The sequence below is a fragment of the Furipterus horrens genome, unplaced genomic scaffold (genome assembly GCF_987537825.1).
Source record: "Furipterus horrens unplaced genomic scaffold, mFurHor1.1.pri manual_scaffold_5, whole genome shotgun sequence".
In the NCBI taxonomy this organism is placed as follows: Eukaryota; Metazoa; Chordata; class Mammalia; order Chiroptera; family Furipteridae; genus Furipterus; species Furipterus horrens.
Window position 1 is genome coordinate 9,143,234 of NW_028327175.1, and position 25,660 is coordinate 9,168,893.

At 47.1% G+C, this 25,660-nt stretch overlaps 1 protein-coding gene across 3 annotated transcripts in view; it reads right to left on the reverse strand.

Moving 5' to 3' along the window:
• The window catches only part of OSMR (oncostatin M receptor), a 30,463-nt gene extending 5,189 nt beyond the window's left edge, over positions 1-25,274 (reverse strand). Inside the window, exons 1-12 of one of the 3 annotated variants that reach the window (XM_090276160.1) lie at positions 25,193-25,274; positions 18,959-19,131; positions 14,149-14,320; positions 11,838-12,110; positions 10,432-10,561; positions 9,741-9,892; positions 8,740-8,882; positions 8,296-8,446; positions 7,330-7,406; positions 5,487-5,709; positions 2,814-2,993; positions 1,623-1,727 (exon numbers count right to left, since the gene is read on the reverse strand). In XM_090276160.1, the coding sequence (XP_090132286.1) occupies positions 1,623-1,727; positions 2,814-2,993; positions 5,487-5,709; positions 7,330-7,406; positions 8,296-8,446; positions 8,740-8,882; positions 9,741-9,892; positions 10,432-10,561; positions 11,838-12,110; positions 14,149-14,320; positions 18,959-19,131; positions 25,193-25,265 (1,852 nt within the window). In that variant the 5' untranslated portion in view covers positions 25,266-25,274. Of the gene's footprint in view, positions 1-1,622; positions 1,728-2,813; positions 2,994-5,486; positions 5,710-7,329; positions 7,407-8,295; positions 8,450-8,739; positions 8,883-9,740; positions 9,893-10,431; positions 10,562-11,837; positions 12,111-14,148; positions 14,321-18,958; positions 19,132-25,192 lie in introns of those variants that run through there. The other 2 variants (XM_090276159.1, XM_090276161.1) reach the window with 2 other exon arrangements.
• Positions 25,275-25,660: the final 386 nt, after the last annotated feature.

Sequence of the window (25,660 nt, forward strand, 5' to 3'; positions counted from 1 at the left end):
CTGTCCCAGATGTAGAAACGGATGCCCAGAGAGACTCAACAGCACAAAAGGCTTTATTTAAAGGCTTCCTTAGAATGCCTCCTGTTCCTAAAGACTAAATTCAGTGGACCCTTGAACAACATGGATTTGAACCGTGCATGTCTACTTATATGAGGATTTTTTTTTCAATAAATACAGTTCGGTCTCTGTATCCTTGGGTTTTTTATCTGCAGATTCCCAACCAAAAACTGACAAATACTCTTTTCAACCCGTGGTTGGTTGCATCCACAGATGTGGAGTGCCGACTTTATGCGCTGTTCTGCACCATCTCATATAAGAGACTCGAGCCTCGGTGGAGTTTGGTTCCTGCAGGGGTCCTGGAACAAATGTCCCGCAGATACTGAGGGACCACTGTAGTTAAGTTTGGGGGGAGTCAAAAGTTATGCTCAGATTTTTGACTGTGTGAGGATTGGCACCCCCAACCTGTGCATCATTCAAAGGTCAACTGTCGTGTTTGAGAGAAGACCTGACCAGAGAATGGACTTGCGGGAGGTGGGCAAGGGCCTGAGGAGGAAGGGTCATGTTCAGAGAGGTCAGGGCAGGTCTGAAGAATGCTAGTTCCCAGACTGAAGTCCCACAAAGTTATCCAAGGGTTATCGCACAAATGCTGGAGCCTCGTTCTGAGCGTAGCTTATTACATACGTGTGGCCACTCGATCTGTGCTCACTGACACAGCGACACACACCCTGCCTGCCTCGGATAGTGGCCACCGAACGGAGAGCCCCTTCCAGAGGGCTGATCTGATGGATGCCAGGTGGTCGAGGGCCCTGGCACCCGGCTTTCCGTGGACGTGAGACCCTGGACACCAAGAAGATGTATGAGCACCACATGGGAGGATCGGAACCCTTCCAGTGCGGGCAGAGTTCCAGTAAAATTTCTGGGGTGATTTCACAGTATGTATCAGAAGTCCTAAACATTTTAAAGGAAATGAAAAACTAAAAAGTTCAAACCTTTTGGTTGACATTTTCTACCTCTAGGACTTCTTTTTAAAACTGTCATTGTGGATATGGGCAAAGATGTAGCTAAGGTGATGGTGATTCTGGTATGGCAGAAAGGGATGGGGGCAGACAAAAAGAGATTGAGCATTTTGGCTGGCAGAGTACCTGAAGGTGACTTTTATAGTTTTTAATTGAAAAACACTGATATGATCCTAAATGTCCAAAACAGGTGATTTGACATATTCAAACCATCAGGCACTTTGCAGTCATAAAAATGATAGAGTGAAACAATACTCAGTGACAAAAACCAAACCGCATAGAGCAAGGCCCCATGTTTCCTTAAAAGGCTGTCTGTGCAAGGAAAGGAATACCTGGACAAACATAAAATATTAACTCTGGGTATTTGCCTGTCAGAGGTAAAATCAGCAGTGCTTTTGGTTTCATTTGTATAAGAGTTATAAATTGTGTTTATTGAAAATGTACATGTAGTCTGATTAAAAAGTGATTTCTGAGAAACTCAATTACCAGAACAAATAGGGCACCGAAAATTAGGAACGGTGTTGAAACCTCCCTGAACCCAAAGCCAGGGGCCTCGGCATTCTTCTCAGCAGTCGTCTGGGAGCGCGTTACAGGCTGCGAGCTTACCCTTCTCCTGGGAGTACCCTGTTTTCTTCTCCAGTAAATAAGCTGTCTTTTCTGGAGAAATTCCGTAAATCCTGAAGTAGTATCGAACCCCTGGTCTAAAATCACCTAGAAAGAAAAATCAACAGATTCTCAATAACACAAAATTACCTTCTTTGTACTTCTGGAAAGGGAAAGGCAATTGAATCTGTGTCCCTTGGACAATTTCCTTCTCAGGCCTGCGGCCCTTCCTCTCCACTGTCCGCCCTCCTTCCACTGAGCCATGGAGGCCTCCATTGTTTCCCACGAAGCCTGAAGCCTGCGGGGACAGTTCTCTACATCCTTTCCTGGAGGAAAAGCTCTTCAGCATGCCCTTTGCCATGTGCATGAACCCAGGTGCACGAGTCCAGGGAACAGAAAACCAGCAGCAAGTCTCCTCTGACTCCAAATCCCCCTCCAGTGACGTGCCTCTTCTCTGCCCATGACAGCCACACCTGGAAGGCTTTGCTTCCACCTCCTCCCTTTCCGCTCGTGGGCTCGCAGCTCTGCAATCCCCCCGCAGCACCCGCCAGGCCACGGATGCTGGTCTAGCGAAGGTGGACTTGCCTCCTCACTCCGCAAGGGCTGATGAATGCCCTCCAGGGGCCTCCGCCCCCCTCCGGACCCAGAAAATCCCCACATCTTTCTCTTGAGCCCAGCAGAAGATGTCACAGAGCCCTACTCAAGCCACAGACCAAGGCTCCTTTGATTTTGCTGATAGAGCAATCTTGAAATTACAAATCCACTGTGGGAGATAAGAGATCAAGTTATACATATTCCACTAAAACTGAAGGAGTAGATGATCGACTCCCATCAACACTATCCTAAACACCTGCCAAACCCATACACTTCTTTGCTTTTGTAAAAGCTCTCTGGACAGCTCTACAAATGTCTCGCTGCCATTCATTTGAGACCACTAATTTGGAGAAACAAATTCTTGAAAATCATGAAACCCTATCCCAGCCTTAGGTCTAGATAGTCTCTATGAAAGTAGATTTAAGGTTGGATCTAAGGCTACATTATTCATTTGCAAAATCTGAACTCTTTAACACCCATGCTGGATTTGTCATTTCAAAATACTGAGTTTATCACAAAGCACCTTGGAAGTGGTCCGGACATCTAGCTGAGGGGACTGCAAGGTGGATGGAACATGGTGGTAACATGGAAAGTTCTTACCTGAGCTAATGACTGTGCTTGTGGTATTGGGGCCCAGGTGTCTCCAATGGAGGTCACAGAGTGAGTCCCAGGGACAGTCACGCCAGTCCACAACATAGCCTGTGACCTCTCCAGGTGGGGGTTTCCAAGATATAGGGAACCTGTCCTTTGTGCCATGAACTCTTTCTTCTTTGGCCTCTTCTGTGCATTAAAGATAGGGCAGTGTTTCAGATTTCATTGGTCAAACATCTTGTAAAAGTATTGGAAGAAGAAAATAAACTTGAACATGCAGTGTATCCACCAGGCAAGAGCCCAGGACTTTATCACTCCAAGAGCCTGGGGACTGTTTTCGTAGGTGTTTTCCTGCCTCTCACTTCCAGGCAAATACTCACACCTGCCCTTCAGATGCCCCGTCCCGACCTCCTGACACCCAGCCAGACTCCAGCACCTAAAATGAGGTGGCAAACTACCACCTGCAGGACAAACTTAGCCTCTGAGGCTTGTTTTTGTAGGAACCTTGAGCTAAGAATAGTTTTAAGATTTTTAAAGAGTTGGAAAAAACAAAACAAGTGAAAAATACGGAATATATAAGAAAAATAGTAGGAGCTGCGAAGCCTAAAATACCTCATATCTGTCCCTTTACTGGAAAAGTTGCTGACCCTTGACCTACACCCATGTCTGGTGCTCGATCTGCTTTCAAAAAGCTATCTGTGAAATGAGTGAATAATTCGGCTGAATTCCCCCACTTAATGCTGGCTGCTCCTGAACGAACGACTGTTTCTCAGATGTTACGGGCAGAAATGGAAGCGGGGACAAAACAACAAAACAATTTGGATACATACGAAGTTGTATTATGCGAGGGTGTACACACTACTTAGGCCCAAGGCTGCCACCCCAGCGGAGTTTACATGCCAGGGTAGCGTACGTAGTTCGGCCAATTGGGAAAAAGGTGACATGGTCTCAGTGGACTACCAGTCCTACTGACTTAGAGCAGGGTCAGCCAAGGCTGACCACATCCTGCCACCTTTAACAGGGCAGAGGGCTCAGCTGGTCACTCGAGTGAAAGCGGGCCCTGATCAGAGAGGAGGCCCGCAAGCAGCTGCTCAGAAAATCAATCATCGAGGACCAAGTATTACATCATTTAGACATACGCTAATGATTTACTCAACGTTTTATCTACAGCTCACATTTAACTGGGCCTCCTGCATTTTATCTGGCAGTCCTAATCACCGATGAAATCAATGTGAAAGCATGGTGCTATTCAATTGGCCAGGGCACAAAATGACTACGCAGCTGGGGCACCCAAAGGAATGTGTAGCCCGAGATATTAAGCAGAGGGGTCCACCAGGAGGCCATTGTGTAGCCTACCTACATGGCTTCCCTCTCTTCTTTCATTGAAGACACAAATCTCTGTCACATTGATGTGACTGACATCTTTCACTTCACTTATTCACACTGAAAATTCACCCCAAACTTAAGAGTCGTATCTCTTATCAAGCTGCCTCTTTAAAATTGCAAAAATGTTTTTGCAGAGTGGAGGTAGAGGTGTCTGTCTCACAACACATCTGTGTCTTCATACACGCTAGTGAGCTAAGAATGGGAAGACTCACAGAGGAAGGGAAGGGGGTCTGAAGGCCCGGCATGAGGAAGGAAGGGACAGCAGGAACCCCAAAACACACAACAGCGCCCTCATAGGAGGCAGTCTTTTTTTTACTTTCCAACTCCCCCAGGGCAAATGAAGGGCCCCTTTTTCTGTTCTGGCCCCTATTGAAGAAAGAACATACCATTCACTTCCTTCTCTAATGCTGTCCTTGACAAGCCACAGTTATGTTAAAATAACTCCTTAGTTTTTCTTCCGTGCCACAATCCTAATTTTTTTTCTCACTTGACACAATGCATAGTTCTTCAACAAAATTAAAACAAAATATCACCATTCTCTAATCTAGCCCACTTAACCCAAACTTAAGCCCAATGTGACTACGTATACCACCTGATGTAATCCCTTAAGCAGGGTCTGAAAAACTTAAAAGCAGTAACTGAAGGGTGACGTTATTGCAAGGCTCCCGAACAGCCATACAATGTCAGCTGTAGTATGTTCAAGTGTGCGTTGTCTCACAGGGAGACTTAGTGTAGCCAACCATTTACACAGAAGGAAATTAATGTCCCTGCTAATTTTACATGCAAGGTCATTTCCACCTCGTTTGCTCTTTACAGGCAGAGGCATTAGCCAGGAACCATGTTTTATTCTACAGCTTTGGCAAAGCCCCTCTTGAAAGATGATACTGGGTCTCCCTATAATCTCTGGAAATGTTCATGGGCTCGTTATGGGCAGCAAAGACTGACAGAATATTTTACAGTATAATACACACAACCCATGCTTCATAAGCCACAGATCACATTTACACCAACTACAACTCTCAGTTAAGACTTCGTTGGGGTTGCATTGATTTGAGTAAACTTGAGATAATTTACAAGTTTGTTGAAGAATTGCCAGGGCAGAAAGCGATGGCTGAAAATCTCATTCTCCGCACACTGAAGAGGACTCTTGGAAACCCATCGACTTGCCGGGACCAAAGGAAAACCCATAACACTGTTTGGTAGCTAGACATTCTGTCTCCCCAATTTACCCATCTCTACCTAATAACATCATCAACACTTTCCTAGAGAATAAAAGCAAAGCAAAACATGACCCACCATTTCCAGGGTCTGCAGAGACAACAATCATCGAAGCAGGGGAAGTGCCCACACTGTTATTAGCTGTGACGTGGATTCGGGAAGAACACCTGTCAAGGGTTAGTTCTGTGCCGTTGGCCGGAGCAGGGATGGCGAAGAGCTTTGAACTGAGTGGTTTCTGTAGATTTTCTACCACTACATTATAGAATAAAATCTTCCCATGGGCATACGATTTTGATAGTGGCTGAAAAAATACGGATAATCATTTTCAAAATGAGCTTTCCTCTGAAAGGAGTTGGCACAATTACTTTGTCATCTTTTCTGTCCCTCAAATGCCCACACGCATACACCTAGCAAATTAAAACAGTTTACTGGAGAAAATAACCTTCTAAGCCAAGCTTGACCTCAGGCTGTCTTCTGTAAAGCGGAGCAGAGAATGGGCTCATTAGGGATGAACCCCTCCTACTGTGGTCACAGAAGAGTGACCAAGTCAAGAATCAAGAGAATAGGGGACTCTAGCCATGTATGAACCCTAGCAGAGGGCCTAACTCCTGTTCTCACCCCCTACAACCGTGAACCCCCCAGACCCAGGGCCCATGGTCCCCCTCCTAGAGGATTCTCCCGGTTGCAGAGGACACCCTGCTCACATAGTCGCAAACCTACTCCTGGGGCCTGTCCCTTAGGCCTACCCTCCCAAGGCCAGATGGTGGCCCCCAGCCATGAGATTGGGCTGGGAATGACTGTTTGCTTGGGGTGTGGACAGAACACAGACATACAGACTGGCGTGTCCACACACGTGTACACTGGGCCCCTTGCGAGAGCCAGCACGGAGGTGGGAAGAAAGTGGGGTGGGGGGTGGCCAGGGACCACTCTCCCAGCATGGCGGGGTGTGGCATCCAATGCTGAGGACTTGAGAGTTCTGAACCAGACCTGTCCTCCAGGTCTCCATGAAGGCATATTTGTCAAGGTCAAAGGAAACCATATGGTTTATATTCGTTTTTTAGCTTGACTCATAACTTTAAATCATAAATACCGTGACTATTTGAATAATCATACTTTTAAATATGTGCTTCTCCAGTTACACCCGTGAGACAGTGTAGGGGTGACCCTGGACTCCAACTTGACCAAAAGAACTCCATTGAGGCCCAACTATGGCTCCTTGCTTTCAGTAAAATTCCAGAGTTGAAATTAACTAACCACATGCTTGAAGGAATGGAACCAATGACGTCCTTTCCTACCAGCATGTTCTGCAAAGCCATTGTTTTGTCAGTGAAATGGTAACTAGAATATCTGTACAAGCATTATTTTACAGGCCCTTTGGGTGGTGCATGGACCATAGAGAACATCCCGTGGCCACCCCGGGACCAACCGTGGCCTGGTGACGGTCATGGGACAACGGGCCTCATCTGCATTCCCACCCCAAGGCCGTTACACAAGCTCCCTCGGGGAGCTCCACTTCTCTCTGCTGGTCGACTCCCTTGTGTACAAGCTCTTTGCAGTGATCTCTACCTGCTTGATCGTGTACTGAGTTCATTGCTCACTTCTATCGCATGGAGGCTCAGGAACCTGGCACAAGGTCTGATGCCACGCGTGTCCTGGACTCTGCCCACGGTACAAGGACTCTGCTCAGGTACAAGGTGCAGAGATGCAGGCTCTAACAAAAGAGCTGGCTGGCATGCAGTGGGCTGTCAGGGCCGCACTGGGCCGCAGGGTGTGAAGTGCGGTTCCTTCGCCGGTGAGGTGTTCGCTGCCTTTGTGGTGATGTCCCTCTAAGATCCCTACGTTGGAGAGCTGCACCCAAGTCCAGGGCGTTTCCCAGTGAAAGGACCGAGCAAGTCCGCCTTTCTGAATCTGTGCGTCTTACCTTCCAGAATAAAGTTACGTCACAAGATCCCAGCGTTGACTTCACGTTTCTCCAGACATCAGGAGCCCTGGAGGGAGCTGGAATGAACCAGGGAAAGTCCTTGAGTCACAGTACGTGAGTAGAACGATACATTCCAACTTCTAGTTTGGTCAGTGAAGTGACGATGAATATCCTTGAGGCTTGCTTCTCACTGTTTCACTCTTTGTGACTTTTCCATTATTATTATTGTTATTATTATTATTATTGTTATTATTAATTTCTCTGCCATTCATTAACTTTGAAAACTACACAAGTCTCTTCAGTCTATGCACTCAAGTTGCTTCATCAGTAAACTGGGCAATGGTGATACTTCATTATCCAGAAGTAGGGCTGGGCCATCCGATCTGCTGGGGCCTATCTGAACTCTAAGACATAGGTATTTGGGAAAAAAACCTCTCTGTTTTGTCAGTATTGAGGAAACAACCCCAAAGAGCATAATGGACAGGGCTCACAGGGGCTGTTGCTGCCAGATAACTTATCAATAATAATTAGGGTTCCAAATACCACTGCATTCCCCAACTTGGCCTAAGGTGGTTTGGCATGAGATCAGTGCTCTCCTTGGCATGGACACTCTGTCTGTTCCCAGACTGGAGTTAAAACGTCTACGCTAATTTGCAGAGCCGCAAATCCATTGGGAATCCAGCAATGTCGGTAGCTTAGAAACCACGTTGGCAAAATCAAAGATCAGAGAGACAATATAGAGTCGCAGTAACATGGATGGCAAATGTCTGACGTGGATGCTCTCCCACTCACATCTCATTAACCATTTAATTCCTTTTTTTAAAAAGATTTTAAACATAGCGCCCGACCTCTTTTGTAATATTTTCCCCTTAGCTTTTGGCATAACCAAAAGCTCTCAGAGAAGCCAGCCCAGCTCCCATGAGTCCGTTTAGACCCGTGAGTTACATGTCAGGGGCCTGTACACACCAGCCTCGGACGTGTTGAAGTTCTGACCAGTCCATTCACTCCATTTCCAGAAGTGGTCAGCAGCAGCACAGCGGACTCGGGCCATGTACTCTGTGGCAGGTTCCAGCTCCTTGAAGACGGACTGACCATCTGCCTCGATGGAAACATTGCGCTGCTTGATAGGGAAGACAGAAGGATTGGTGGACATGCGCCGTCACAAAGCCAGATCTCAACATGGCACATCCTGATTTGGGGGGACACTTGTTCTTGTCTGGAAAGAAATATCTCTAAGGCCCCCTCCCCAACTCGGAAAGTCTCTGATGAATTTCAGGGGCTTCTTTGAACCTTAAAACCCAGACCATGTGAACCCACACAGAAATGAGTTTAGAGATATTATACTCCTTAGTCTCTCTGTTCAGGACCTAAAGGGATGTTTGAAAATAGAATATTCAGCAGTCTCCTTACTTGTATCACTTTTCCTTCACTGTGGAGTTCAATCTGACACAAAAACGGGAAATGATTCCTGATGGAGTACACCTTCCAGGTCATGGTGGCATCTGTGGCACTTTTACTTTTAAGGAGCACATTAGAGGGAGCCATTGGATGAACTGCCAAAAAAAAAAAAAAAAAAAAGGAGAAGTGGGAGGAGGAGGGGGAGGAGGGAGGAGAGAGGGGGAAGGAGGAGGAACAGAGTCAAAAAACATTCAAGCAAAGTCAAAAGACTGGTAAATACGCAGTTCAGTTCCTCATTTATTCAGGGAGCATTGCTCGTTTATTTTTGAGAAAATAACAAACAAAGCCAGACCTACAGCCAAGACGGCATAAGCCCAGCAGAGCCTCTCTCTCCCATTGACTGTACTGTCGACTCTGAATAACGTACAGAAAGAAACTACCTGAGGGCTCTTACAACGAAAGGAATCAGGCAGGTTGTGGAGAGGCGCCCGAATGTGGGGAGGCTTCCCGCGGGGAGAATTGAACAGGACCCAGGGTCTAAGCCTAATAGGGTCCAGGAGTCGAATCATTACTGAGCTGACCTTTTTCTTTCGCTCCTGACACATGGCACAGGGATGGAGTGAGAGTCGAATGGGAAAACGAGAACAGCCCCATCTGTCTGGCCGGAGGAAAACCAGGGACGTTCCCGGGAAGTAAGAAGTACCAGGGAGGTCCTGGCAAAGCAGGAGCCTGGGACAGAGAGCCCATCGCATGGTGCCGCCCTCCCCACCGTGCACGCACGGGGTCTCATCACGGCACCGAGGGCTTTGAGAACCCAGCTAACAGCCTGCTGCCCAGGTCCCGGACTGTCCCCTGGGCGGCACAGGACGGATCTGAAAAGCACTGCGAAGGCTTTGAAAAGCCCGCACAAGGTGGGGTGACGGACGTGGGCAGCGCGAACCTTACCAGGCCCGCTATCTACTGCCACAAAGCGGGCAGTTGGTCCTCTGGGGGCTCAATCCCCAGCGCCTCACCTCGATGAGCCAGCCGAAAAAGAAGATGGACGCTTTTCTCCCGTAAGTGGTTTTTAGCCGTGAGTGTGAAGTTGTATGTTTCTTGTGAGTCTTGAGCTACTCGCCAAGTACACCAGCTTTTGTGTTCACAAAGTTTCCTTTCCCCAGAAAATCTTAAAAACAAAAAAGCAATGTCAGGGTTTTCGCTTTTGCCAAGGCAGAAGTGTATTCCTGTCTCCCTCGGGGACACTCAGTGACTTTAAAGATACGTTCCACACAAGAGCAGCTGTCTGTCACCAACAATGAGGACACTGTTTCAACAAGTTTGATTTGCAATCAACAGGTTAAATCTGGAATGACGAGTCACTGCCTCCCCCTTGTGGGTGGTGAGAACTCTCCTTCATTTACTCTGCACATTCTTCAGAAGTCAGGAACTAGGTAGACTCAGAGGAAACTATTATTTAAAAAGATGAAAATATTTCCATGTCAAGATTAACCATTAATGGTTTTACCGTTTTTATGCCACATTCCCCTTTAATGACACTCCGGTAGGAAGTAATGTTCACCTATGACCAGCTAAAGAGCCCCTGCGACTGGCAGGATGGCTTTAAAATATGGTTCAGATTTTATGCAGCATCTAAATGTTGTGATGTTGTGACAAGCTCCTCAAGCAAGGAAGGATCTGCCAGTAACGGAACCCAGGCTAACTTACGATTCAAACAAAGTGTAGTTTTGGAAAGTGTTCTGAAGCAAGTTGGTGTCAACCCCAGGAAGCCAAGTGCAGTTCAAAGTCTCGAAGTCCTGAGTTTCACAAGAAAAGCCCTCGGGCTTCTCAAGTACTTCTGTCGGTAGAACGTGAAAAACAAGACAAGTGAAAGGCCTCGTTAAATCAAAACCAAATAAAACGGGAAGCCCTCTGCGGGGTCTGAGGTGACAAGTGACTCTGAACAATAAAGGGATCATTAAAGGGATCCTTTCCCATTTACACGTGGGCGGTTCCGGAAAGTCACGTTTCAGAGGCTTCATCATTTTGGCCCCTCTCCTTCCTTCCGTTGTGCTTTTCAGGGTGTCCTGGGGATGGGGGGTTGGTGTTCTGCACAGGGTTAGCGCTGAGAGTGTGTGATGGAAGTCGCAGCCCCGGCACCTGCTAGAAGGCCCTCAACAAGTATTGCTCAATAACAGCACCAGTGTGTGAAAGGATGGGAGAACCACGTCAGCGTTCCCTGGTGCTCCGTGTTGGATGCTGCAACTCACAGAGAGCCTGGGGGCTCTGCCTGGGAGGCCAGAAGTTGGGAAGATTTGGGGAACCTGCCAAATTCAGCAGCCAGCAACTGAGAGGCCGAGAGGTCCAAGGAATGGTGCAGACCTCCAACTCCCTGGGGTCACTGCTGTCCTTAGGGGCCATTCCAAGGAACACAGATAAACCAGCTGGAGATACCCTTTGTCAGGGAAACAGTGAGGGCGGGGAAGGACCATCTGAAGACAGAGCTCAAGAGGCCACTGAGGATGTGCCTCCATGAGATATGAAGCGCCCCTCTTCACTGCTGCCACCAGTGGGGTCACGAACTGTGATGGCTCATTTGCTGAGTGCCTGCTGCCCACGGTGAGTGGAGCAGGGCCAGGCCCTGTCCACGTTCCTTAATCTTCACAACCACCACCATCACCCCCCTTTCTCAGACACAGAAACCAGCTCAGAGGGGCTAGGGAACTTGGCCGAGATGGCACGCCCAGCACGGGAAGAAGATTCCGCCCCAGGTGCCCCGTGAACCCCGACCCAGCCGCCTCTCTGGGGCTCCTGACCGGCAGCCCCGCTGCTCCCCGGCGAGCCTGAGGTCATTGCGGCATGGCCGAGGCAAAGCACAGCACTGCCAGGCCCTGGCCTGAATTTTCTCCCCTTGAATGCTCCCGGTTTCTAGGAATAAAATTATCAGCGAGGACAAGAAAACAATAGGAAATCCTGCTAGTATTGCTCAAGAGTATCTTTTCCGGAGCCTCTCCTGGAAGACAGGAAATCAAAGAAAATCGAGGCCATGTGTGGAAAGGCAGGGCTTCTGGGAAAGAAGATCCCACTGATGCCTTAGGAAACGGGACGAGAGGGTGAAGAGAACGAGCACTTACTGGAGACAAAGAGAACGATGCCGCGTGGGTCATCTGTCTGTCCCGCCCGACAAAAGAAGTTTGTCCCTGCCTTCCTTTTAAAAGGGACATTCAAGGTGAACACAGACACGTTTGGATCAAGTTGTTCTCCCTGTTGCGGCTTTTCCTCTAATTGGCAGGATATGTTATTTTGATGGCTCCTGGAAATGTAACAAACGGTGACATTGGAGCCTTCTTCCACCAGCTTATCTTTAGGGAAAACAAACAGTGAGGCACCTTCAAGAGACTTCTGTACTGCAAGAGAGGAAGAGACATCTCAGTTAGAAAATCATTCAAAATTCAAACTAGCCCCTTCCCATCTCACTCCCAATAGGTGACTTTAGCTGCTTCTACCTTCTGGAGAAAATGGGAGCCTAGATTTCTACAGCAAACGCACAGGTGTTGATGCACGCACATAAAGCAAGCCTCCTGACCTTCACTCCTATTGTTACGCTAAAACTGCTGCTATGGCGCGGATTTCCAGGATGGTGACCGCTGAAGGGTGCTGTATTGCTGCCGGCATTGGGTGATTCTGATGACGGAAGCCGTGTGGGAGGCTATGGCATCCTTGCCGCTCACAACCACGGGACAGGGAGCATTGAGCCCAAGTCCACTCAAGTGGCGAAGCCACGGTCACTCACGGTAGGTCTGGCCAGCTCCAAAGCCACACATCGTCCTGCATAATCTCTACATTGTACTGTGGGTCACATCCCCTCCCACCTTCTCAGACATGCCAGCCACGCCAGCATCTCCTGGTGCCTCAGCTGCTCCCTCCGTGTGGCCCATCAGCACATACCGTCCTCATGTCTCTCCCATTCTAAGCAACATCACCATCCTTGCCAGGTGTGCCTCCTGCCACCGCCCCTGCTGCCCTCACAGCCGGCCACCCTTGGGAGCTGCTCAGCTTCCATTACCCCCACTCAGCCAGCCCACCCAGTGCAGCTGCTGGTCCGGCCAGTCCCTAAACCTGCCATCACGTATGCCACTCGGTGCAGAGTGGTCTGGGCACAGGATCATTTTTTAAGTTCCCCGGGTTGAGAACCAGTGTCTTGTGGGTCAGGAAGAGTCGGGTTTCCCATTGATTCTTGAGTTACTCTGGAGATTACAGTTTTGAGAAATGCAGTCTATTTTACCAAAGTAGATAAGCTGTTAACAAGTCTGTTCTTTCTTTCTCGTTACTACCTTTTCAGCCTCTGTTTTGTCTGTGAGCATGTCCCTCCTTCAACAGTAGGGCGCACTGTTAAGAGCAGGGCCTCTGGACAGTCCAACCCGGCCACACCCGCTAGTGGCCTGATGAGCTAGGTTCATTAACCTATCTGTGACTCAGTTTCCTCATCTGTGGAGTGGGAATGAGAATACCGCATTTCACTAGGCAGATGTGAGAATTAACTTAAGATGTATAGTGTTTAAAACAGTAACTAGAATGTAGATGTAATTCTATTATTTAATATTAAACTAGTTCCCTGGAGCCACTCATGGATTAATATGTCATCTGTTTGAGTTCATAAACTGGCATAAACACTTAACAAAGAAGTGGTTCTATTGGCAGGAATTTCAGATAACCTGGCAGGCTATAGAGTTGAGAGAACCAAATACTATTGCTTAGAACTGGCCTGTAGCTTAGCTGAAGCAAAGAAATGGTGGCATACCTGCTGTAAATTTTAATTACAGCAAAACTAAATCATCACATTTGGGGGATTTAACGTGTATTACCCCATAATCTCATTACTCAAACTAAAGAATTGCTTTCATTTTTCATATGCCCCCCGCTTCTCTCTACATTAGGGATACTGGCAAACTAACCAAGGTGCCAATGCCAGTCCACCATCTGTTCTTGTCAATAAAGTTTCATTGGAATACGACTACTGCCGTTTACTTAGGACTGGGCCAGCGATGCAGGGGCAGAGTTGCATAGTCATGACAGACCGCAGCCTCTGCTCTAGCGGCATTCACTGCTTTGTATGTTGTTCTAATAAAAACATAGGTACAGTTTGTGTTCTGTTTGGTTCACTTGGCGTTCTGTAATAAACACGCTTCACATGTTTGCAAAACAAATAAAAATGGTCTGGATTTGCATAATTATGTCAATGAATAAATTCAGAGGCCAAACCTCAGACATGTACCTCCTGGTGCCAAGCTTGACACCCATGCTTTTTAGTTGTAAAGGGAGCCAAAGGAAATGACTCCTGGGGTCTCCCGAGTTCCCCAAAGGGGACCTCCGCGATCAGACTACTGACCCACAACCACTATTACCTGCTGAACCCGTTCGCGCTCTCAGCACCTCACGTCTTACCATCTACTTCCTCCCATGGGCTCCAGTCGCTCCAGGACCTCGGCCTGGGGATCCCGGCGTCTTCCACCATCCCGCGTATTCTTACAAAGTGTGTCGCACATTCCAAAGGGAGCTCAGAGTCCCATCTCCAATGCAGAACCTGCTTCCACTTCACAGTGGTGCTGTAATTCTCCTAGAAATAAAGAGGAAACCTTGGAAACATAGCCACGCTGTCCTGGAACGTAGCTCGACTGGACTTATCCCAAACACACACCCACTGCAACTCCATAAGATGAGCAAGCACTGGCTGTTCCTGCCCAGCCAGCTCCCCGCGCTCTGACGTCTCAGCAAGAAACCGGCCAGAGCCTCATGCTTCTTGAAAACTCGGCTCCCACCTGCTCTAGCCCTCCAATTCCAAGGGGTTCAAGTGGAGCGTGGGACAGGACACTGAAGCAACTCAAGTCTTGGGGAAAGAGATCCCAGACAGAAGGTGCTCACAGTGCTGGTCACAGAGGACCTGTAAGAAAATTCTAGAGAATCAAGTCATCCTTTTAAAAGGAAGCAAGAGTGATGGGCGTGGTTTTCTATTCATTTTTTAGCCAGGTCAGCCAAGTCTCGGGAGAGAAGGCAATTGTTGGTTCCAGGGAGTTCCGTTTCTCCCAGGGGTCAACAGATGACTCTTCGTGTCTCCCTTATTTTTTTTTCTCCTGTCTTCTCAGATACGGTGGCCGGCCATATGGGCCACATCCCCTCCCTGGAGCTCCACCTGTCAGAATCTTCAGTCCCCAGAGATGTCAAGTCACACAGGAACGTCTCACACTGTTCTCTGGGGAGCTCATCCAAGTTGAACTGCCATTTGGCCTTTTGGCACAGCTCTGAGTCTCAGCCTTTCTAAGACACTGGTACTTCTGTTCTGTAATTCCATGGGCTTCAACAGCTCCTCTGTACCTCACCCTGCCGTCCAGGGCCACCTACAATCTGGCTCCAACCTGCTTCTCCCTTCAGGAATCTTCTTCTGGACCCATTGGTCTGCCACACGCTTCTGGAATAAGTTGGTGTTTTTCCACCTTGGTGTCTGCTCACACCGTGTCCCCCACTCCCCCTCTGCATTAGGAATCAGTCCCGTCCTTCCAACCCAGGTCACCCCTTCTCCTTCAAGCAGCCTTTCTTGCTCTCTGCTCTGGTCTCCTCCCCTCCCCGCCTCTCCTGCAGCCGTCCTGTGTGCTGTGTGTAGGTGTTGGTGTTTCCTCGGTGGTTGTGTTCCTGACGCGAGCATGCCGCCAGGAGAGCAGGGACCGAGCTTGCCCTTCTTCGCACCCATCCCCACAGCTCCAGGCACCCGTGCGCCGCAATGCGCCCGCCAGGACGCCTGCTCTGGCCCCACAGCGGGGAGATGGTGACAACAAACACCTGGCCCTCCCTGGGAGAAACTGAAGCTGCAGCCACGTCTCAAAGGACCGATGGCACCTCCTACAGTGAAGAGGATGGGACAACATGCATGTCACACGCAGCCTGGTGAGCTTTGAGGCCTTCCCTCCACTGACGCCCTATCCCTTCCCAGGATGCTAACCTTAAACACAGCCCTGGAGTGAGACCATCTTAGCCACCTGGGCGGCACGTGACCTTGCACAACCTCTATGCAGAACTCCGATTTCTAAACCATTTCTATTTTATTTTAGTGCATTGCATTACTTTATTTCTAGATTATAAAACATCTTTTGTTAACTGCCAGTTTTGAGGTCCTGATCCATGCAACCTTCACTATTTAACCTGAGCAATCTCAAGTACATTTTGCTGACATATTAATTTAAGAGCCAATACAAAAAAAAAAAAAAGGAACAATATCAATAATGGTGACCTTTCTATAATATCAACAAGGCACAAACCAGATTTCACCTTCTACGTCTCTCTCAAATGTGGCCGCTTCTGTCCCCACTGTCCCCACCCACTCCAGGCACCTGTCCTCTGGACCACCCCCCCCCCCCCCAGCCTGCTTTTTGCTGGCCACAGTTCAGCTTCTCCAGTTCTCCCGCCTGCCCTCACCTGTGCGGGGAGACGAAGCTTTTTAAAAACTCCCGATCATATCCTGTCACTCCCCATCTCTTGACTGATTTGGGCTCAAACCGCTGTTTCTCCGAGGTGCTGGAGGAGGTCAGGCCAAAGCCCGGCCACTGAGCACCTCGCCAGCGACCTGCACCGCCCCCACGGTTAGGACGCCCCTGCTTCTGCCTTTGTCTCTTCGCAGACTCACACCTTGAACAAGGCCCAGACCTGGGCCCACGGTCTAAAACCGTGTGCTGAGTGACTTCATCCATTCATTTACCTGCACGGGCCTGTTTCTCCTGGACACGGTCCATGTGTGTTCTAACCACAACTCATGCTCTGCGGTGTGGCCGGCCTTGTCATGGAGGAGATAAAACTTTTCTGAATGCATCAATTCAGTGATTTTTTTTTTTTTTTTTTTTTTTGTAATATGTGAGTTGTGTTTGGGCTGTTTTCATTAATTCAAGTGGCAAGTTTAATTTGGCGCTGGCAGACACAGGAGGTCACGATGGCACGCAGATTGACCCAGAGATCACTGATTCGGTCTGGAGCTGTGAGCTTATGCCTGGCTGACTCACACTACAGGCCTCCCTCCTCGCTCAGCTGTCACTTGACTCTGCCTTCTCCTGCTTCTCCCTGGCTGGAGAGGCTGAGGGCGGCTGCCAGCGGGGATATGAGTGCCAGTGGCATCTGGGAGGCAGCCCAGGGTCCCCGTCCATCCGCAGCACCTGGATCTTCCTTTGGGAACAGAGTCGCCTGAGACACAAGTCTAGAAAGCTGCCCCTTCTCGGCATGAGCGGAGGTCCTGTCAGGCTTGCAATGGAAGGTGCTCCCCCACGAAAGAGAGCTTCTTGTCTAGACAGAAGCGGCCTCTCTCCACTGGCTTCCCCTCCCTCACCTGGAGGGGCCCTCACATCTCTCCCTGACCTCAGGCCCGAGAGGTTCAGACAAGGGCTTCTCATGGCACCGTCTGTGCTGGGACCTGTGGCCACTGATGACCCGGGGCAGCTGTCTGTGGCCATCGTCCTGCGTGAAGAGTGCCCTGGGTCCATCCCTGGGGCAGCATGGCCACCTCTCTGTGCCTTGGCTTTCTCCAGGGGGGAGAGGTGTCTGGCAGGGCTGGGGGTTATGGGGGCAATACCACAGACAACACAAAGCTCTCCTCTCAAAGATCTTGAGTCTTAGTAGGTTACAGAAGCAGGCGCGTCACCTTTAAAAGAGAACTGGTACATGAGTCAAAGGTGAAAAAAGATGTAAAGAGCTGCCTGTTAGAGAAATAAAGAATGGAATCAACTTGGTCTATGGCTGTCATTATTTTCTCTCACATGATAGCAGGAAGAACTGTCTTTTAGAAAAATAAAAAAAACGGGATCCCCTTGGTCTGAGGTTAATGCTTCCTTCACTAATGATGTGAAGTGCTAGTTTTCCACAAATTCCTCCAGAACTTCCCTTAAATTTCTTTTTTTTGGACATCTCTCGGCCTCAGTATGTGATTTTTGCTTGATATTTTATCAGGTCTAAGTCAACAACCAGTGTATCCATCAAAAATACAAAAAAAAAAAAAGATGAAAATACAAAATTTGTTAGTATGAGCTGGAATGGCGGGAAGATGGGCTGATGTCTGGAGGTGAACAGCTGTCCATACACATGCTAGTACTTAAAGTCAGAACACTAACAGCTCTCACTGTGGTGACCTGCCCATCGAGGGGAGGAATTGTAAGCCTGCCATCAATCCTAAATTGACAGAGAATTGTATTTGACTTCAGCCATTCACTCGGACCTCAAATGCAAGAGCGAATGTGGAACGTTAGTGGAGGCTTTAAAACTAGTGGCCTTTATGGATCACTAAAGGAGCTAAGCATCCAGACCCCTGGGCCCCTGCTTCCACTGCCTGCGAGAAGGGTGGCACCCCACTGAGCAAACAGAGGTTCCCAGAAATGCCACATCCCTGTGTCTGCCTTTTCTCCAGGCAACTCCTCCATCCCCCTTCAATGAGGACACGTCCCACTGTCCTTCAACGTCCTGTGACAATGAACGAACAGAATGCACACGTAGATTACCAAGGGTCCCCAGACCATAGTGATCATTGGAAGAAGCCATCGAAGAGTCCCAGTGCACTAGATGACAAAGCATCAGGTGAAACACACAACCATGACTGGAACCAAGACAAGTGAAAAATCTGTCGCAACTGCCTCAAAGGCAAAAGAGTTTTCTTCACTTCATTCGTTACAGAAAAAGCCACCTGTGACGTAACAAGGGACACTGTAAGTTACTCTCTGGGAAGGTCCATGAAGAAGCTGTTTGCCAGCCAGGACACGAAGTGCGAGAACTCATTCTTCCTTGCTTTTGGCAGCACAGCGTAGGCAGAGACACTGACTGGAAGCCACAGTGGCAGGAAAAATGTTGCCAAACTATTACATCCTGTTAAGAAAATCTCTGGTGGACTGGGAAGGAAGAAGAGGAGAAAGATGGTTGATCTTCATGGAGCTGGGGAATCAGTACTCACTAGGATAGACTCAACAGCCTTCCTAGGGGCTGAGCAGAACTGAAGAAATGATTTTTTTTTTTTAACTCATCCCCTCCAACCTGCCAAACCCAACTGGAAACTTTGTCCCAAATTCTCCTCCCTAAAAACATGGGACGCAATAGTTTAGGGAAACTTTTGAGTTGCGAAAATGTTTCTATACTGTGATTTTGTGTGTGTGTGTGTGTGTATGTTATGGAAGACAAATCATGACACCAGAAAGGGATTTTTTAAATACAGATCCATAAAAAGAAAAAAACTTACCACCCAGATGACGTTGGATTTATTCATTCTACTGATCTCTATCTGAAAAACCATTTTTAATTCCTGATGGTAATTTAGGCTGTGGACACTCCACTGCAAATGCAAACATTGCTGGGTAGAATTGGCGAAAACTTTCAGTGATTCGGGGGTCAATGGTAAAGGTTCAGACAAGACTGAAAGACCAAAACGAGATATGAAATAACACTTAGTAGGAGTATGATTGAATAGCCATAGATTATTGTTCAAATATCATCATTGGTTAGCTTTGAAAGATACAGCTCACATGAGCATCCTAGAATCAGATATCTTGAAAAGCTGAAAAGGAATTTAGAAATTACTTGGCAAATGAAGAAATTAAGGCCTAGATGAATGAAATGACATTAATAGTTAAACAATACAAACAATACACAATAATTAAATTACGCAAATTAACAATTAAACAATAAAGAACACTTTATTGGACAATATAACTGGTTTAGAAATTTACAGAAAGGCCAGATAAAGAAACAGAAACTTTTGCTATAAATTTCGTACTTCTGGAAGTCAAAGATGAAAATTATAAAAAAAAAAAAAAAAAAAAAAAAAAAAAAAAAGATGAAAATTATTTTTGAAAGTCAATATTCTGTTATTATTTAGTTATCAAGTAGGAGCATCATCCCACCTCAATGCATAGAACCTAAAACACCTTTGGCAAAAGTTCACCGAACTCTTTGGATGAGATCAGCACCGGCAACTTATTAGGCATTTACTGTGCTATAAAATAATCGTGACAAGGTTCCTAGCTCAAGGAAGAACGCAATTGGAGACACGTGACCCATGAAGTCACGAGAGGCTGCAAGTTCAGTGTTCAGTGGTGTGAGGAGCCTGTGCGAGAAGAAGGATCAGACGTGAAGCAGGCTCACAGAGGCCAGGCGGCTTAGGAAACAGCCCCGATCAAGGATGGGCCCTGGTGTGGTGAGTTAAGCCATTGCTGAACCTTAGAGAAGAAAAAAAGAACCACTTTCCACGCAAGCAGAAGGAACGCCATGCAGATTCGGAAGGAAGCGCGTGGCTGACTCAGCTGTTTTTACGTGCTGGGTGGAGGGGGTCTGAAGAAACGGAGGAGGAGGCAAAGGGACGGGAAAGATTAAGACCGTTGATGACGTCCGCCGGCACCTGACGGCCCATGGTACAGCAGACGCCACCTTCCAGCCATCACGTTTCTAACTAAAAGGAGACTTGGAAAGATGAAAGAGCTGGTCCCTTATGGAATAGGGGCAATATTTTCAGTCATTCTGGAGCCAGTGGCATCAGAGAAAGCAGGGTGTGTGCAGCATCCCCCCATCTTTCCCAGCCCTCGTTCGCTCTGCCTGGATGGCCGTTTGCTGCTGCCAGTCTCACTCTGGATTCAATTTCTCTGAAGGACAGAGGTTGATGCTTTTGCATTTTTTAAAGTATATTTTATTGATTACGTTGTTACAGTTGCCCCAATTTTTTTCCCTTTGTTCCCCTCTTCCCAATACCCCCTTCCCTCCAACAATCCCACCCCCCTTAGTTCATGTCCATGGGTCATGCATGTAAGTTCTTTGGCTTCACCCTTTCCTATACTATTCTTAACTTCCCCCTGTCTATTTTGTACCAACCAGTTATGCTTCTTAATCCTTGCACTGTTTCCCCATTTCTCCCCCTTCCCCCTCCCAGCTGATAACTCTTCAAATGATCCCCATACCTATGATTCTGTTCCTATTCTGGTTTCCTTAGTTGGATTTTGTTATTATTTTTTAGACTCAGTTGTTGAGAGTTAAAAATGTGTTGTCATTTTAATGTTCATAATTTTGATCTTATTTTTCTTAAGTAAGTGCCTTTGACATTTCATATAATAAGGGCTTGGTGATGATGAAGTACTTTAGCTTTACCTTGTCTGGGAAGCACTTCATTTGCCCTTCCATTACAAATGATAGCTTTGATGGATAGAGTAATCTTGGTTGTGGGTCCTTGCTTTTCATCACATTGAATACTGCTTGCCAGTCCCTTCTTGTCTGCAAAGTTTCTTTTGAGAAATCAGCTGATAGTCTTAAAGGCATCCCTTTGTAGGTAAAGCTCTGCTTTTCTCTTGCTGCTTTTATGAATCTCTCTTTAACCTGAACCTTTGGCATTTTAATTATGACGTGTCTTGGTGTGGACCTCCTTGGGTGTAGCTTGTTTGGGACTCTGTGCTTCCTGGACTTGTATGTCTATTTCCTATGCCAAATTTGAGGAGTTTTCCTTCATTATTTTTTTCACATAAGCTTTCAATTTCTTCTCTTCCTCTTTTCCTTCTGGCACCCCTATGATTCAGATGATGGTATGTTTAGAGTTGTACCAGAGATTCCTAAGCCTCTCCTCATTTTTTTCAATTCTTATTTCCTCATTCTGTACTGGTTGACTGTTTATTTCTTCCTTATGTTCCAAATCATTGATTTGAACCCCAGATTGCTTCCCTTCACCATTGGTTTTGTGTGGCTATTCCTTCATTTCACTTAGCATAGCCTTCACTTCTTCTCTTATGTGTTTGCCATACTTAAGCATATCTGTCAAGCCTGTGAGCATCTTTATCACCAGTTTTTTGAACTCTACATCTGTTAGGTTGGCTATCTCTTTGTCACTTAGTTCTCCCACTAGAACCTTGATCCGTTCCCTCTTTTGGGCCCTATTTCTCTGTCTCCTCATTCTGACAGGCTCCTGTGTTTGTTTGCCTCTGTGTCTTAGGAAGAGCTGTTGTACCTGTTATGTTGTAAGGGGCAGAGCCTTAGGTATTCATCATTATGGGGCGACCCATTTCACCACGCTGTGGCGCTGTGGGCAGGGGGAGGATCAGAGAGGGAACAATGCCACTTGCTCAGCACTTGCCCCTTTTCTGGGCACTTCTCCGGCTTCCCGTATGGGACTGGCACCCCTCTAGCTGTTTCCCTGGCTGTTATTCCCAGAATGGGTGGGTCTGTGGATGTTCTAGGACTGTGGGGGCCCTTTAAACAAGCGGACTCTGCTGAGAGACTGGCAGTTTCTTCCTCCACCCCAACCCCCACTGATTTGCACAGTCAGAAGCAATGAAGCTTGCTTTTCCCCGGCACTAGGACCATGAGCTGTGTGGTTTGGTCTGGGGCTTGGAGCGCTCCCCAGGTGTCCCTCCCTACTTTTTAAAACATGTGACTGAGCTTTCCTGCAGCCTGCCACTGCCGCCACCACTGCCACCACCACTGCCGCCATCACACGGCATCCTCTCCGCCCAGGCTCTGCCCCTCCTACCTGTCTGGATGAGTATTTCTTTTTTATATCTTTGTTTGCTGGACTTTCATGCAACTCGATTTTCTGGAACTTCTGGTTGTTTCTAGTTTTGAGATAGCTGTATTCCTTCTTAGTTGTGGAGGGAAATGCAGCGTGTCTGTCTAAGCCTCCATCTTCGCTGGAAGTTCTGCTTATGTATTTTTGAACGGACTCTTGTCCCCAGCACTCGGCACAGTGTCTTACCCATAGCACATGTTGATCTCAAATGACAGATCTGGGATCTCCACAAGGTCTAAAATGCCCGACAAGCAACTCCTCACTAATGCCTTGATGGGTCCTTCTGGGCATTCTCTTCTCCCTGTGGCTGTTGTCCTAAGCTCTGGGTTGAGCATGGATCACAGAGGGCTGTAATCGTCTGTCGTAGACTGAGCTCAACAAGGGTGAGACTAAGACTTCCTCACTCAGTGAAACCAAGACCAGTAACACACCTGTCACAGCTCAGACACTCAGTGACTGGTTGCTGAATGAATAGGTTAACTACCAGTATTACCTTTATTTCTGGATACTCTCGAAAGCTACTGTGTGATGCGTGAGGTGAGAGGGGAACTTTGTCATTGACATATGCTGTCAGCAGTCGTTGAGTGACTCGGGTATTTGAGAGACATCAGTCAGTCACAATAATTAGGTCAAAAGCAATCTAGGGCTTCCTTGGGAAATAGTGGAAATGCCAAGGTGAAGTCAGAGAGCTAAAGAGCCCACCGAGATTATTAAATCCAATCCCATTGTTTATCAAATGAGGAAATTGAGGTTAAAGACAACTAGACCAAAACCCAAGGGTCTTGGCCCTTGGCCCAGCACCCTTTTCATGTCGCTGCACTGGAGCATCACCAAAAAGGACAGGCCTGGGAGCCAGACTGACCTGGATTCAACCACAGCCCCTCCTGCCAATTTCCCAGCCCAGTTGCTCTGTCAGGCCCCAGCATCACTTAAGAAAATAAACCATGGCCCATTCATAAGATGGGACTCTGTGCAGCCATTAAATGTTATTTCTAGAAGAACATTCAACATCAAAGGTAAAAACTCTTACTGTATGTTATATTAATCATTTTAGTAAGTATATATTAAAGTATGTATATATTAAACATGTCTATATTAAAGTATATATTAAAATGTATACTTTAATAAGTATATGTAGTATATATTATCAGTATATATACTTGTGATATATACATAATGTACTTTATACTATATGTACTTTAATAAGTATATATGGTTATTAGAAGTATATATACTTTTACAAGTATATATATATATACACACTTGAGTATAAATACTCCCAGTATATACAGTATAACTTCACTTCTATAAAAAACATTTACATACTTACATCTTGATCTCTGTCTGTACATACACACGAGACAGGAAGAAAAGACACCCAGATGCTACAGTCTCTGGCCAAGGGAGATGTGAGCCCAGGACTAACCAAAGTGGTCAGGAGAAGCTAGGTTACCTGAAATGGAGTCTCATGCCTGAGCCTGGCTGGGTCATCCAGCGGGAGGACTACTAGTTTGAGTGGGGAGGTTTAGTAGGTACGTGTCAGATGCAGCAAGAATGGAGATGAGAAATCCAAGCAGTGCAGGTGAGGTCGACCACAGGATTACTTAGCAAAGCAGGCATACTAGGCTGGGAAAGCTGGCAGCAGAAACAAAGACCAGTGAGAGAGAAACAGGTAAGTGCATGTCCGGTCTAGAAGGGGCTGCGAGGGGAGCAGCGGAGTGTGCTCCGAGAGCAGAACTTTGGGAAGGAGAAAGCACACAGTACGCAGTTTTTGGCTCAGATGATGAGACTTCACCAGGGATGCAAGCTGGGCCAAAAGCTTGACTGAATGCCGGGCATTTCCTGGAGAGCCAGGGGTGGGGTCCATGGGCCCACTCATGTCATGCTTAGACGTTAGTAACACAAATGGAGGAGGGCATACAGACTGCAAGTGGGAGATCCTGGTTCCCACCGTTCAGCTCCAGATGAGGGAGGCCACTAACAGTCAACGTATTTTTAAGAAGCCATTAAAGTAGCATTTTCCCACCTACACTAAACCTGAAAGAACTAAACCCAGACCTAAAGAATATCAGACAGAAAATTAAGCTATTATCACAACAAAATCTTTTTCAATTCCAAATATCTTTCACAGAGTTTTAAGGAAACATTGGACATTTCTTGCAAATGTCATTTTCATGACTCCACGGACAGGAATTCTGTGGGTAACTACAGAAAGTGTGTGCCTGTACTCTCTCTTACAAAGGGAGTACAGAGAAAAGTAAACACAAAAACAGAGAAATGGAAAGCTTTGTAAAACACAGGACAAAGCAACAGACACTTTATACACCAATAAAAACTCTCAGGTCTAAGAATCTACAGACTGGTTCAAAGAATAATCAAAGTATCCATAAACATTTTAGAAGTAATGAATTCATATTGACTATATTTATAAAGTTAATCTATTTGAAAACGCCCTCACTGGGGGAGTAGCTAAGTGACAAGTTATTTTGTTTTGATTTTTAATCCATAAATGGCATTTCAGCACTTAGCAGTACTATTTTGCAGCTAATAGCCTCTCAATGAACATAGCTGAGGGACATCCCAGCTTGGTAACTTAGTGGCCAGCTCTGGGCTGCTTCACCCATCTCTCCCCAGCAAGATGCAGAAGGAACTCTTCTGGGCATGGTCATTTTCAATATATCGACCATAAAGTTCTGCAGGATTAGGTCCACTCACAAATGCCCTAATAACCGGGAAGTCAGGGCCAAAGGGTGGCTTATTAAGATGAGCCATCAAGACCTGGAAGGTTATGACTAAGGGAGCCATTGCCACTCACCAATTCCATGTAATTTCAGAAGAAAAAAGAATTGTGCAACTTCTCTTCAGCGTAACCAATTACCTTATTCTCTTTTTCTCCATGTGAATTGTTTCTTTATTGCTCTTTCCAGTTCTTACCTTTGCTCTGGTAAGTCCTCAAAGACAGCAACGCCAAGAGGGACATCGCCTGCAGGACTGTCAAGGGAGCCATAAGTCCTGGTTTCCTGAAAAAGGTAAATCACCAAGACGGGAAATCTTACTGAATTTTAGCTCCGAGTGGGTTACTTTGAGCCAACTGTGGTAGATAATGGCATTAAAGGTGCCCATTCTTCTCTCCCCTCTGTATCCTCATCCTTATCATGTGACTCTGGAGTTCCACCCCAGTGAGAACAGCATATGTCCCCACTCTACATGATCTGCTTTGGCCATCCTGAGGCGGAAGTGATGGTGGGCTGGCTTGGCGCCTACACCTAAAGAGACCTTGTGTATTTCTGCCTGCTTTTCTGTGTTTCCAGCTTTGGCATGAAAAGAACCTTTCTGGGCTATCCCCACCCCCACCCCCAAGGAAGGCAGAGCTGAGTCACCCAGCTGGGACTGCCCGGCTCT